Source organism: Calidris pugnax, unplaced genomic scaffold (assembly GCF_001431845.1).
Source record: "Calidris pugnax isolate Ruff unplaced genomic scaffold, ASM143184v1 scaffold4, whole genome shotgun sequence".
NCBI lineage: Eukaryota > Metazoa > Chordata > Aves > Charadriiformes > Scolopacidae > Calidris > Calidris pugnax.
The window spans coordinates 8,786,349-8,802,315 of NW_015090781.1; the positions used below are offsets into that span (position 1 = coordinate 8,786,349).

General features: G+C 41.0%; 1 protein-coding gene across 12 annotated transcripts in view; it reads right to left on the reverse strand.

Moving 5' to 3' along the window:
* The window catches only part of ABLIM1 (actin binding LIM protein 1), a 197,014-nt gene that overhangs the window by 99,213 nt on the left and 81,834 nt on the right, over window positions 1-15,967 (reverse strand). For all 12 annotated transcript variants that reach the window (XM_014958447.1, XM_014958511.1, XM_014958495.1 and 9 more), the window contains exon 2: window positions 4,412-4,546. In XM_014958447.1, the coding sequence (XP_014813933.1) occupies window positions 4,412-4,546 (135 nt within the window). The remainder of the gene's footprint in view (window positions 1-4,411; window positions 4,547-15,967) is intronic.

Below are 15,967 nucleotides of genomic sequence, written 5' to 3' on the forward strand. Positions count from 1 at the left end.
GGGTTCCTCCCACGTCAACAAAGATGGACTAAAGGCACGTGTGAGGGCGTAGGAAACCAGGAAAAAGCTCAGTCTATTTGGAGACAAACAAAGTGAGTATTGGTTCTGTCCAAGTAAGAAAGAAGGCAGTGCCTCTAAGCTGATCCAAAACTTGAGGCCAAACTCATCACATATCTAAACTATCTATCTGAAGCCTTGTTCTTTTCCATTCTAAATCAGAGGTGCATGTGTTTTCCCCGTGTTAAAAATCCCAAGTTCTTCATCATTACAAAAAAAAAAAAAAAAAAAAAAAGGAATCCCATACAGAGGAAAAGAAGAACAGGTTTCCGCTGAAACCCTGCTACTATACAACTAGCGTGACAGCTTTATGAGGAAATGGGTTTTTCTACATCTTCACTAAACTATCAGACCAAGCCTATCAGTAAAAGTTGAAACATTTTCAGCAAGTATGACAGCGGTCAGACAAGTATGCGCTTGTTCAAGTTTTTCACACTGCAGATTTACGAGTTGAAGTCTCAAGAGAAAACTTTAGCTTAAAGAAAGAAAAAGGCTGCATCTACAGGTGGCTTGTTTGTCTGACATTCTGGTCCCAGTATCAGGAGCTGTTTCCTCTGGCTAACAATATACTGTATAAACTGAGGGGCTCTAACTCCACCTCCTGTAGAGTCGCAGTCATGTCAAATTAAAAACCTATTAGTCTAAGAGGAAAAAAATGCTTACTTGAACATCTGTGCCCCACTTGTATGAACCATACGGTCAGACAACATGCAATATAAGTAAATAACTATATGGTTTAAACAAAAACTGCATTCACTTAAATATGAGAGACCAACAATAAACAAGCACTGCAGCTCAGGTATAACATTCAAAACAGGACTTGAAGTAACTGCCCACCCACCCTCCTCTCCTTCCTCTCAGTGAAAGACAAATGAACACAAAAAAGATGATATTTGCTTGCCGGCAAGCCCAACTAATAAGGAACAGACTGAATGAACAGCAAGAGAAAAGTCTCTGAGATTCAACACTGGCCCTCTCAGTTCAAAGTGGGATGTGCAGATACTACAAACAGGCAGAAGGCACACTGTCACCCCTCTCTCCTAAACAATAAGCAAACACATACAGCCAGCCACCTTCCACAAGCTCAAGCTTTTCTTAACAAGCTAGTGATAAAAATCATAGTTTCATTTCTACCAGAGAGACCTATTTCTATGGCTCTTCTTTCTCTGGTTGTCTTCATGCAAGCAGTAATGAGGTCAATAATATTACAGGATATTAAACTGTCGTCAGCTTGGAAATGTCTCCATAAACAGAAGTCACAATTAGTTTAGGTACTGTCCTAGGGGAGGGGAAAAAATAATTAAAAAAAAATAAACCTAGCAAACCCAGCCTTACAACAGAACAGTCAAAGCACAAAAGAAGCGTATGAGTAAGTAACTAAAAAACAAGCAAAAGAAGAAATTAGACACACACACCCCCCCTCCAAACCAGCAAGATTAACCTCATGCAGGAGAACAATTCCAGAGCTCGTTTCCATCTGCCACCTTGCTTTATCAGGAGATCCTAGGCACCTTGTTTGCCACCTGGCCTGAATTACCACTCTCCTTCATGACTTGAATGCTCTCAGCTGGCCTGCTGCTGGAAATACCCTAAATCCAGTGTATTCTGTAAATTGAGACCACTGCTCACTATGGGCAGAAACAGCAAAAGAAATGACTTGTTGCTGTTTTTTAACTGCTTAGGGATTATATAACATCAAGTACCGCTTGAAATGCAGCAACTGTAACACAGAAAGACATAGGTATTACCCCAAGCATTTCAGGAGCAGTGCACATAGAGCTCCTCTCTGCCTTTCATGACAGGCTGATACCATTCCAGCTTGACACAGATGAAAGACATCAATATCCAGGAGAAAGTTAGGTATTTTTTGAGCTATCTAGCTCTATTTAACTAAAAACCACAGATAAAACAAACATGGAATTTTTTAGATTCTAGCCATTCATTTTTCAATGTGCAAATAACTGAAGTGACTTTTTAAAAAACCCTTAGTAGCATAGGAAAACAAATATTTCTAGTTTCTGCTATATCACATCTACTTAGGAAGCAGAAGGACAGAACTGTAGCAATCACGCTACTATACTATTCCACCCACATTTGAAACATGAGAAACATAACTGAAACTCAGGGAGTGGGCTAGAGGCACTTTTCAAAGTCTGGGTCTGCAGTACGTGTACTAGATACAGAATTTCAGAGAAGGTAATTTAGGTTTAAAGGAAGTGAAAAACTCTGTAGTATAGATTCTGCAACTCTGCTTTAGTTACTCGGTTACTCTGATTTACTCTGTCACCTTTCTCCATGTTCACCACCAGCTCCGCCATGTTTACCTCAAGCCTGAAGCCCTTTCATGCCACGCTAGGACAGAACGTGGCAGGCGCTGGTTGTACAGGAGCAACCCTTCCCTTGTTTCACATAGGCCTATATATTTCTCCATATTCTCAGCTTTCATCCTACATACTGCGGTGAGAGAGTTACTTATTTCAGCCAACTCCGCTTTGTTGTCCATTAAACATAAACTGTACGAGGGAGTCAGGATTGCCTCCTCCTTCAGAACACCCATCTTCAAAGGGGATGACTTCACAAAGAGTAGCTTTACAATTACTTAATGCTACATTAAACCTCTGTTTTGTGAGTAACCACAGCAAGTCCTTGTTGTGGTCACAGAGGGCTCAGTGGCATGAATGAGAGGTGCTGAGAGCCCCACAACCCAAACCCACAGAACCTTCACAGAACTGGGGCTGGCCAGAGGCCTCTCCTGACAGGGACAAAGCTCTGCAGGAACCCAGCTGCCTGCCACACAGCTCCCTTACAGCTTTTAGGCAAATATAAATACAAATATAGAAATACAGAGATACTTACATCTGAGGGCGGGGCTCAGAGTGGAGGCCCCGGTGTGAGACAGAGCCAGAGAGTGGGAGAGGCTCACAGAGTGAAGGGCCATAAAATTACAAGGCCCAGGCCGAAAGAGAGAGGCACAGAGAATGGCTGCCCAAGGAGAAGGAGGCCCAGTGAGAGGGGAGAGAGTTACACAGTGGAAGATCCATGACTGTGTGTGTGGGGAGGCCCACTGGGGAGGGAGTAGGGGAAAGCAGAGCCCAAAAAGAGGAGGACGCCTGAAAACATGGGAAGCCAATAAACAAGTGGGAGGGTCATATTGTGGAGGCTTGTAGAGAGTTGTGGTGGCCCAAATCGGTTGGATGCCCCTCAAAAACTGTGAGGCTCAGAGGCTCAAAGCCCTCAGTGGCTGGGAACAAGAGACTCAATGAAGCCCAGAGCGAGTGGGAGGCTCACAAATGGAGCCATAGCCCACAGTGATGACCCTGCATGTTTCTCTTGGATGTCAGTATCCATCAAGGAGGTTTCTTGTGGGCTTTTTTGAATGCAGGTATTTACCTTCAGCAATCAAGTCAGTCAAAAGGAGCTTAACTGTCATAACTATCTCTAATGAAATGCAGTGGTTGCTATTAACAATTTTAAAAAAATGATCCAGATTTACCCAAATCCTTGAAAAAGCACTTAGAACAAAAACTACAAAAGACAGAATTTTCCTAAGTATTCTTATGCTAAGTTTCCTTTCACCACATCACACTATATGATCTCAACATACACTTGCCCCATATATGGAAATCACAGGAAATATATACAATACAACTATGAAATCAACTCAACTATTTACATTGGGTTTCCAATTAGCTGCTGGGGCTATACTTTCTCTTCCTATGTTTTTTGATTCTTCAAAGAGGACTTCATCTTCCATGTTTACTGTTGTTCCATTGTTTCCCAAATAAACAGGAAAAAAAAAACCAAAAATCACCAAAGCAGCCAGAGCCTAATGTCCTAATTCCCTATTCAGGAAATACGTGAAACTGACTGCCTACACGGAACTGTATGAAGTAAATAAAACTGAAAATAGTGTTTAAAAAAAAGCTAAGATTTTTTCCCATGTTTTTCAGGTACAGTTACCTATTTTGTAGCTTGTACTCAGTGAAGAGCAGAAAAGAAAAAGAACAAGCACGTATGTATTCGGAGCAGAACATGCTCTTTTGAGTCTTCTAGTGGTAACAAATTTATCCCCCTACCCCCTAAAATCAAATATCTCATATAATCTTTCTTGTCAATTAAATTGTAGATGTTTGCATATTGAATTTGTTCTGAGTGTGCTGATCACCCTGCAGGTTGTACATGTGTGATTCAGCCATTCCACCCCCTATTCTTTACCCTCCCCACCCACAAATCCTTCAGACACTGGCAATGAGACTATCCTGTAACTGGCCCATCACAGTGAACTCTCATCACTGGCTCAAGGTACATTTGCACAGATTGACTCATTTCTAACAGATGAATATAAAGGTTTTACCTTTGCAGGTGAAGCATTTGATGTGGAAGTGTCTGGCCTGAACACGGAGTACTTCACCTTTACATGGCTCCCCGCACTTATGGCAGTGGATAACCGGCTTTTCAGAGGGGTGGTGAGGGTCCTGAGGATGGGCCACTGCAAAGAAAAAAAATATATGATTTAAACTCAGACAAAAAGAATATTTTCTGCTGTACATAAATCTATGTTCTCAGATACTTTTCATCATGATACAAAAGTATCTGTTCTCATTTTACACTCATCTATAAGGAAGTCACCATCATTTATTTTAAATATTGCCTTTTCATAAACCCGTAGTTTAAGCCATTCACATCAACTACTGCCTCTTTCCACTGAGGCCACCGTGGAAAGACAAGGAAAAATTCCCTCCACAGTTTCAGTGCTACAAAAGCGTTTCAGACTGTCTAAGCTTTTCTTTCCAAGAACACGAGTGTGTGTAAACCATTCAATGAGCACACAAGGCAACAAGAACTGGGCTATTTTAATCCAAGAAAGAACACAATCCAAGCAAAAAGAATGAAAGAAAAGCAATTCCAAATCAAGTTTTGGGAAACCAGATGAACCAAGCAGCCTGACTTTGCATGCAAATGACTGTATTAAATATAAACTACAAACATAGTGTGGTACAGCACATACCTAACACAGGAAAAGCACATCTGAAGAGAAAAGAAGCCAACGTTATTTGTTTTTATTCCCATTACTTCTAGCAGAAACTCCTCTCTTCACGTAAATTAGAGATATTATAAGTAGATAGAAATGACCAAATTATCTGCAATACACTCAGGGAGACAAAATTCCAGGTACTGGTAATTTATCAGCTATCCCACAGCCCTGAATAGAGCTTGGATAGAAACAGGAAAGGTTTTTGTCAACTTTATTGCGTATTTCATTGTCGCAATAAAAGTTTTATTGCTCCACATTTGGCTCCCGTTAAAAATGTTTAACTTTCTCTTCAGATGTGTCTTGTGGCAGCTTGGGGCCCCAGCAGAAATGCACGGGAGTAACGCTAGAGCAAGACTGAGTCCCAACTGTACTGTCTGAAGTGGAAAGTATTACCCAGAATGTTCGCAAACAAAACTATGTTCCTTCAGATCTCCCTCCCACATCCCATTTTAGCAGGGGGAAAACTGTCCTCCTTGTAATATTGCTCTAAACCCAGTGATGGTCATCAGAACATTTCTAAGAAAACACACCTCTCTACCCACGCCTCTGTCTTTAACCATTCCTGTCCTGCTTTTCCCAGCCTGCAAAGGACTGACTGCCCATACATCTATGTCACTCTCACGGGGAATCATCTTCATTATTTTATCTTGCTGTTTCCTGGCACTCTCTTTTCCTTTCCTGAACAAATCCTAACATCTCCCCAGCCAGGTTTAGGCTTTTTTCCAGGTTACTACTTATGCAGCAACATAACAGATACCTTGCTCATATTTACTGCACCAGTTTCCTCCCCTTCCTCAATGAATTTCTAGGGAAAAAGCCCCATCGCTGCATGAAGTCGTCCTATATGACTCTCCTTTATAAATGCCCCAGTGAAGAAATGCTGTTATCATTCTGCATTATATAAATACAAGACTGATAAAAAAGCCTAATATGCAATAACAGGAGTAACAGCATCAAGAATAGAGGATAACAAATATTTTGAGCAATAATTCCTGCTGTAAGTCTATGCAAACTATATATGGCAGCTGCTGTTTTGTTCTTCACCCCCTCACACTCCCCAGCCCTAGAATCTTCAAAGAAAAAGGCTGAATTCTTCTACTCAAGGTTGAGGTTTTGATACCTCCTCCTCTGGTAGCCTGATTTCTATTTCCCTTAAGCAGTTATTCAGCCCATACTGGTGAACAGAATGCAGCTGGCAATGCCAACCAGTATTTCAATTAGCAGCCCCATTTAAAAAGAGGCCAGTAAATGCCTTGCCTTGCCTATTGCCATGCAATAAATGCCTTGCCTTGAGTGAACCTCATCTAATAGTCTGCAATGTAATACTATTTCTGGAGTGGAAGCTATAATTCTTCCAAACAAGAGTATTAACTATTAACTTGTAACCAAGGAAACACATAGTTTATGCAACGAGAAAGAAAGAAAGAAAATAAGAGACAAAAATAGAGACAAGCGCTAGCAAATTAAATTATTATGAGGAAAATTTCCTCTCAGATCCAGACAGCCTGAGATGGGCCTGATGCCAACTGAAGGAAAGGTAATAGAATTTTTAAAGTTGCTCAAATGAGGAACTGGACCAAGGATTTGGGCAAATGCTCCCTAGATCTTAAATGCTGCAGCGTGAAATCTGTACCCACAACATTCAGCTCTCTCACACTCACATGTGGAGGGCACCCTTACATACCCCGCACACCAGCACCCAGATCTCTGGTATTGATCTGAACACAAGTTTTTCCTCTTTACTAGAGGGTAAATAAATGTTTTCAAGTCTGGTTCAATGATGTAACTTCTGTCCAGTTCTGCCTTTACAGCCATTTTATATGAATACAAATACTGCTAGTTGCTATCTCCAGACTGATCTCTTAAGTGAAGCTAATTACGGTGCTTGTCTTACTGGCCTCAATTTGGCATTGCAGGTCAAGATTGAGTAATTGATTATTTTTTTTTTTCTCCTGCAAGGAATTGCTTACAAGATTCTTCCTTTGGGTATGTGCAGTAATGCAAGGCTTCCCAGTGGCAGAGCTGACCCTTCGTAGTCATTAGTGAGGACAGAACACACTGGGGACTAAAGAAAGAGAAATACCTTTACAAGCAGCTTATTTAAATGTTTCTGACTGAAGTCCAGCCAGTTTACTGGACATGTAAATTGTGATCTGCTTTGGGTCTGAAAACCCTGAGCTAAGAGTGAGGCTCATTTCTCTACAGGCATTTCACATCTGGACATGGTAAATATTTCAGGCTCTGCCTGGACCAGCCCTCCCCACATCAACTGCATCATGCCCCAACAGCAGCATTGAAATAAGGCAACTCTATATCATGACTGAGATAAAACCAGACTCCAGCCAGTATAATCACTGACAAGACATTAATTTAGGGTCTGGATAACCGAGGTTCCAACCCCTGCTCCACAGCAGATATCGGGGCTTTTCGGATGGCATGGCCTTAACTCTAAAGGACTAAAGTCTGACAGTGAAGCTCAGCCAAGCCTCTGAGCCTGTCACCTATCAGCTTAAAATTAGGTTATCCAAATGTTTTAGTTTCTCTGTGTCTTGAGTGTCCCTGACTGTAAACCAGGTGTAACAGCTCTGTCAGCCTCACCCTACTGAGAGAATAAATACAGATGACCAGCTTCCCAGGCACGGGGATGGAAAGAGCCACATAAGCACCCAAGACAGTAAGTCACTGCAGATGGTCACATACGCTACATTCACCGCATTTCTGGAAGCAGCATTCATTGGAAAGTGTGCGGGAAGACAAACAGTAACTTGAGGAGCTGCATTGCCTTTAATGAAGTTTCAAATCCAAATATATCAACACCACGACTATCTTCCAAATTAAAAGAACATAGAGGGAGAGATGCTCCCAGAGCAGCACATTCTTAGTTCAGTACTGAGGCTCACAATTGTCTTCATGTCATGAAATTCACACTTACTGCACGGGTAGTGTGATATAAACAGAAGTCAAGTATTCACCAGCTCCAGGACACTGATGTGAATTGATACTTGTCTACATACAAATCATGTCAGACTAAGTCAAGATGTGATTTTATATCGGGTTAACCCAACCAGTATAACAAGGTACACAGATACTTTTTGTGTAAGATGAAACCCAGTGTATCAATCAGCCCAGCTCACATCAGGAAGGTACACAGAAGAACTTTGCAAGACAAAGTAGGCTGAGACTTCCACTCTTGCTGACTAGACCAGTTTAAATGAATAAACCTTCTTAAGCTCATTTGGGTTTCCAATATGACAAATCAATGCCCCATTAAATATCCAATTTACCTAAAGTAAGACGTACACTGACTGCAACAACTGGGAAGTCTGGATTACATTGTTTAATTCAGATAGGGGAAAAGAAATGAAAAAAAAAATCAATAGCACCTTCTTTTATGAGGAAGACAGTCATTGGAGCATTGCTTTTGCTAACATCACTTCACACACGTATCACTATGAGTTTTGTCATTCCTTGCGTTCTCTTGTGACTCATGCAGTGTTGATTTTATTACATTTTGCAACTGGACTGTATTGATGTAAATTCAAAGCAACCCGACCAGCTTGAGAGTACTCATTAATGCATTTTATCAAAACATCTCAAAACAACCCCTGATCAGTAAAGAAAAAGAAACAGCTAAAAAGAAAGAAATAGAAAAGGCCAACAACAACCCAATGTTTATATGAGAAACTGAAGGCACTTTCTGAGCAAAATGTAATTACATGTTTTGCTGCATCAGCCAGAAAAAGGACCTCAGCACTCATACCAAACCCTTCTGAAATGGAAATTACCGCAACTACCTGAAAAGTAAGGGTTGTTGAATAAACACAAAGAAAACAAATACTGCAGCCTCCCTCATTGATGATTCTCTCCCCGAACACAGAACTGTTAGGGAACCAAAGGCTCAAGCTAAGTGGTTCTTAGCTGCAGATTCCTGCTGGCAGGACTCCATGGCTCTGCTGCAACCAAGGGAACACTTCGGCTTTTTATTGGAAGTCAGAAAGAAGCTTCTGGGAAACGCCTTGCTATGTGTATGCTGCAAAGTAGAGGTCACAGCAAAATATGCTGGGTTCAGTTCTGCTCTAAACTGAAGCAAAAAGCTGCCTCCTCTAAATTTAAACAGGAGGAGGATTTGGGCTATTGGTCTTATAAAAGTGAATTTTTGTAGTTTTCACATTTGCATGTCAAGCTTCACAAATAAACGTGAGAGTTATGCTCAGTCAACTCTAACCATGTAGCAGCAGGTGTAACTTCAAACTTCACGCTAGGATATACAATTTTTAGGACTTCCAGCTCCACAACCTCTGGGCTGTTTTGCAGAGCACTGAGATCACGCTGTGCCCATAGCAGCGCAGGCAAGAGACTCAGGATTTGACAGCCATGTCCTTTATATCTGAAGAGTGGCCTAATACCGACAGCATGCTGTGAAATGCTAACTTTAATTGGCTGCTGTGTTTTCTTGGCTGAAACCAGAACTATTAAGAAAGAAAAATACAGCTAAAATTTAATGGTGTGAAAGTACTGCACAGTTTTTTGCTAGCCTCTTTGAAAACTCCTCCCTCCTTTCTGCTTTTGGGAGTGAAGATAAGATGTCTGTGCTACAAGAGATTGCCAAGGCAGTAAATGCAACCAAATCTTCCTACAGGCACCAGTGCTGTTACAGGATTTGAAATTCAAGACTTGAAGGTTTCAAAATAAAAATTCCCCCAGTCTCTGGTGCTGTGACCGGCTGTACTGCTGCTCCAGCTGGGCAGCCGCTCGCGTGGCCAGGGCAGAGGTAAGCAGGCAGGCACTGGGCACAGGATGACAAGCTAGAGAAAAAAAGCTGGTTCTAGAACCAGATCTGGATTATCACTTCGTCTCCCTGCTCTCTGTAAAGAGAGGAGAAGTAGTAATTTTATCCTGTCCTTTATGTTTCATGCAGAGGTGAGGGTCTGTAACCTCTGGTTTGTAAAGCCAGTCTGTCTGTAGCCTGTACATTCTCTGAGGAATTCCTCTTTCATAAAAGCCCAGCACAGTGGAGCCTTGAAGAGTTACTGAAACACCTATTAAAGGTATGAAAAAGGCAGTGTCATTTGCCTTATCTGCAGACCCAGTTCTTGAATCTTAGGATCCTTATAGATTTATCAGCCAAGGTGACAAAACAGTGACTGAGACTGAAATCAAATCTCCCAGCTGCCAAGGACAGATAACGAAGTTGCTGCAATCACTACCCACAGGTATCAGACAGGGATCTTTGGGAATTCCAGGATATTCCGGAAGGAGGCACTCCCATAAAGAGATAATAGTGAGCTGCCTGCCGATACACATATGAAAAAGCCTAAGGCAAAATCCTAGACTGTAGCTTGCTCGTACTACTGCCATTCAGATCCTATCTGAAGAATCATTTTAAAACTCTCTCTTCCTGTAAATGTATCTGTATTACTCCCACAGTGTGCCAATTTGCCTTAAAAATATTTTTGCTGTCTACATATAGCAGAGTAACTATTTTTTAAAAAGTTAGAAAACAAAATAGCTTCAACTTACAGTTATTTGCCACCATTTTTAAATGTTTTCTGATATTTTCCATAAAAGTATTGTTGTTTTCCCCTTACATTTAGCCTGCTGCTGAAAACCGCAGATGCAAACGGGACCACAGCAGCAACCAGAACACGGCAGGACAGGATCTCTTTTGGCACTGCAGAAGCTTGGCACCCCAGACCTTGGTCTCTGCTCTTATTCTCTACTTCTCTAACAAAGGGAACATCTAAGATAAACTGATATCCTAATCAATTACCTCCATAGCATATGCTTCTCAGCCTCAGTTCTTCAGCTAGAATAAATCAGTACATAAATACCATATATATACCATAAATAAAGCATAGGTACCTATCCTCAAAAAGCATCTCATGGCCAGGCAAGGGGCTGACTACAAGACAGTAATGAACAGATTTGCATCAATTCTCTCCACCCCGCCCCACACACCCCTTGGCATGTACTGTAGAAACTAAAAGATTTTCACGAAACACTAAACAGAGGACAAGGCACACGTCCAGCCTAGAAATGGGGTGCATTGCTACCTTGAGAAATAGATTCTTTAAAAGGAAAAAATAGGCTATAAAGACATTAAAAAGTTTACTTAGTTAAAGTAGGATGGTAGGTTCATAAGAAAAACATTTGAGAAAATGTAAGTAAAGATAGCAAACTTAATTTGCATGAAAATAGAATGCAAAGAGCAGAAGCCAAATTTTAAAAGCATAAAGTGAAACATATAGTATTTGTAAATAAGAAAGCCAATACTTAAATATATTCCTTAATATTTTTAAGCTTGCATAACACATGGATAGAGCTGATGCAGCTAATAGAATGAAATAAAAAAAATTAGAAAGATAAGTGCCTGGTAATAACCCAAAATATTAACAACTCTAATTTGAAATCAAAGTAAGAAGACTCCTATGTTATTTACAAATAAAAATAAAAAGCTTTATGCCACATACATACAAACATGCAAAAAGGATAGGAAATAATGAGCTTTAAAATATAGCAGGGAAAAAAAATCACATTTGCTTCACAGTTTTAGAACACAACTACAAACATTCTTATTTTCTCTGTATTTTGCCTGCTGTTTCCCATCCTCCCCTCACCCCTCTTCCATTTTCTAGAGCTTTGATACTGCAATTAATTCCCCACAGAACAGCCTGCAAGATCAGGGCCCAAGGCCTGAGCCCTATAAAGATTTATGCATATGAATGGTTCAGTGTTAAGGGAAATATTTAACACCAGCACCCGCTTGATCCTATCTGAAAAGCGATCACCTTCTACAACATACACTAAAAGTCTGTGTGCTAGAATAAATCTGTGATTGATCCATGATTAAAATAAATATGCTTGATATATCCAGTTTGCCGTGCTTTTGGTAGTGATTGAGAGATTCAGAAAATTTGGTTGCATTTACTCAGGGCTTATAACCTTATCTGGATGCACTGAGGATTAAACCACAGATTCTTTAGTGTGCAATTTTCAGTTTCTCAGTGACAAAACATAAATTTTACTGGTTTTCAGTAAGATGACCACCTGGCACGTTGGGATATTCTTCTCTTGCTTCAAACCCATCGGGAGCCTGAGCACTTTCTCAGTTCGTCGGGTACAAACACACCTTATTGCTAACCCAGCCGTACAATCCAGCTCAACTGTAGCAGTATTATGGATGCTGTCCTCAATAGAAAAGCATCAGAGCCCATTTGGAAGAATTTGTCATTCTCTAGACCAGCAGCAGTACTATCCTTCACTGCTGAGCAATGACAGCTTCCACCGTCTCTATCCATACGGGTTTGCCTTGCCTCACTTGGTGGGTGAACAAGAGCACGTTCTGTAGCATCTGTACTGCAGAAAGAAAATGACTTCACAAAACTATTCCATTTATATTTGTTATATGACATATCTTGTGTGATGATTACTGTTTAAGAAAAATTATAATGCTTTCAAAGAAGAGTCATGCACAGCTTGTTAACTGAGTAGGATCAGAAGCTGGTTTAAGCTCAAACAGAGAAGGCAATAGGCAGGTTCAAAACTATTTTCAGTAATGAAAAGGCACTAATCTTACAATGAAGTATGTGGCAAGCTAAGACGTGCTGTGAAACAGACGATGTGGAAACAAATGTTGACTAAGCTAAGCCAGTCTTTGAATCCAAAACTGCATTACTCAACATGATTGTTAACAGATGGATTACTGATTAGTGGTTAGCACACCAAAGGGAACAAGTGACTCTAGTCTGCCATATTTCTACATTAGTACAGAGTAATTTTTCACGAAACAGATCATGATACAAATTGGGTGATAAAAAGATAGTGAAGCCAGACTGTCTTATCTGATGTTCTGAGAACACCCTTATTGATCTTCATCACACCTGCAAAAGTTCTCTGCATTTACTTACACAGCGAATTACTACAGGACAGTATTTCAAGATAATCAATTCACCCTTCAAGGCTTCTCACGGAAGGGTTGGAGGATCATGCTAAGCAGATGTTTCTCACACCAAACATCTGCAAGTCTGTAACGTAGCAACTGTCTATCAGACTTATAAGTGGTAAAATAATTTTGAGTTATGCCTTCAAGACACCCATCATACACAAGAAGATCAAGCCACTATTTAAAAAAGAGTATTTGGGTTATGGTTTTTTTCTGACATAGGACAAGGATAATTAGAAATTCAAGAGCTGCCAAGAGTACTCTGAGCAACCATCTCATACACATCACTTGATGTGTGTATCAAAATCTTACTCAAAACAATGAATAAACAGAAGCGTCAAATCATTCGCTGCAAATCCTGAAGGGTCCTCAAGGCTGCACGAAAGGAAGTTGCTGAAGTTCACAGAAAAAGCAATTGCTTTTCCAGACAGCGTGGAAATTCTGGCTTACTGAGAGCAGTGGTTACCCGTAACAGCACTCAGATGTCCAACAGGCCTCTCGGCTACCTCAACAGCAACCCACGTGGGGATCTCACTCAGCAGCAACAAACTCGAGTTAGAGCTCCCCTGTGCTTCCTTTTTCGAGGCTGCCAAAAGTATTCCATACACTAAAAGGAAGGAAATTCCCTTATGAGGTAAGTCAATATAAAAATGCTACTTTTAAAAACCAATTCTCCCGCTGCTTACCACAGGATAATCTGAGGACCACCACTGGCCTATTTAAGACAGTGGTCTCCCAGATAGCTTTTGGTATCTTCATAATGACATATCACTGCTGCAGGTCGGTATGTGTATGAAAAATAAGGGAAAGCCCACACAGAAACAGGCCTGTTGTTAAGGATCTTCCAAAACAGAATCTGTAGTAAAATCTCCCCTTGGTTACCACCAGCAATCTCACCAAGGGTTTTGTACAAGAGCCTTGCAGAGACCTGTCCTCAACCATCGTTTTTAAACCATGGAAGCTCTGTCCCCCACAACTAGAATCTCTCCTTCAATCAAGGATCTTGTAAATGCCCATCACTCAGTACCACCCTCACTCCTGGTATTTCTAAGGATGAGCCATGCAGCCTCAAACTAAAACTAGACAGCCACGGTCATGAGGAACGTAACTCTTCACATGGCTCCTCGCTCCCAGGACCATTTGCCAGGTACAGAGCTGGCAAACCAGACGCTTATTTCAGAGGCCCTGCCCTGTGGTTTACTGCCCGTCTTGGTATCCAGACCTGACAAACATTTAGAGTGCAGAAGTAAATTCCTTGAGGTATATTGTTTCAACAATAAATAATGGTGTGCTCTGAAATTCTATCAGCTTTTAACACTACATGGTAGATGGACTATCATAGAGAAAGCACTGCTCCTCTGGCTAAAGTTTTAAGTGCACGATAACAAGTAGATGCTCTAAAATCCATCAAATTCTGTTTTGAGGTGTCTTTGGAGGAGGAAAAAAAATAAAAACAAAACTGCTTTTTTGAACAAACAAGCCATTTATTGACTCTTGTTTGATCCAGCAGTAATAAAAGATAACCCTCACTGTTCTGCAAGGCTGCACTTACATTTGTATCACTTTTTAAATTTGATGTAATTTTAAAATCATAGACTCATAGAATGATTAGAGTTGGGAGGGACCTTAAAGAACATCTAGTTCCAACCCCCCTGCCCTGGGCAGGGACACCTCCCACTAGAGCAGGTTGCCCAAAGCCCCATCCAGCCTGGCCTTGAACACTGGCCTAAAATCCTGCTTCTGCACCAGACCCTGAACTAATACAAAGTTCTACGATACTGCCCTGTAGGTGATACTCACCTCTGTGCTATGGAACTGGTGCTAACAGCACTGGGAATTGGGGAGCTGTCCCGTTGACACTGTTTATAGAACCTTGCCTATTAGGCTCTCATGTAGCATGAACACAACGACACGTCAGTTCTGAACAGCTGGCATTACTTGGTTTAACCCTTATCACTTGCTCCTCACTTCACAGCTCTGAGGAGATTCCTCAGCTTTCCTGATCCTGTTTTCTTGCCTATATGGAACATAGTAACATATAACATACACTACTGAGCTACACAAGGCTTCTACTGTTTCTGGGTTTATAGCACTTTATTATAAACCTATACAAAAGCCAGTATTATTTCTCTCATAATTGTCTCTTATACAATGATGCAGCCAACTTACCACACAAAATGGCCACCATTAATAAAATGCGTGACTTTGCTGCAAAAATATCACAAAGCCTCCAAAAATGGGAGCCCAACTTTGAGACAAAACTGAAGCACTTACTTAGCTTTAAATCCCAGTGATTCAATTAGACTCAACAAGATACTCTGCTGAAGAGAATAAGCTTAAGACAACCCCTGAGTGTTCTCTTCAGCCAGATCCCCAGTGAGCCTGAAAGCTATCCAGGCTCAATGAAGGCAAGGATTAATCATCCTTTTGGGGATACTGACTGTTCTCTAGGTGGAAAACCAACTTTGTTATAAATAATCCTTTTTAAATTAGTTACGGATTGCCCTCAGAAACAACAAAATCCTGTTCTCTGGTTTCTCCCACCCAAAAGGCAGAGCACATTTTGAGTAGTGGAACTTGGTCTTTTCCCCTGGTATGCATTAATTTTTCCACAAAAAGAACTGACTCTCCTACAGTGGCAGGCCAAATTACCCTCCGAACTTCCAAGTTCTTTCCTACCAAGCTGCCTACGTCCCCTCTGGAAAAATCTTTCTTTGCCCTAGTTTAATGTATTTTAAACATGCCCAGTTTCACTGGGCCAAAACTCTATCTTCAAAAGCCTTTCCTTTTGAATTCTTGTCCAAGAAAACCAACAATATAATCTGCAGTCTACTCATACCCAACACAACCAGCAGGGCTTTGGTAGCGAAGACACTGCAGTGGTGATGCGTAGGAGGTGGTCATGGACTGCACTGTGCTCGTTACATTTGGTT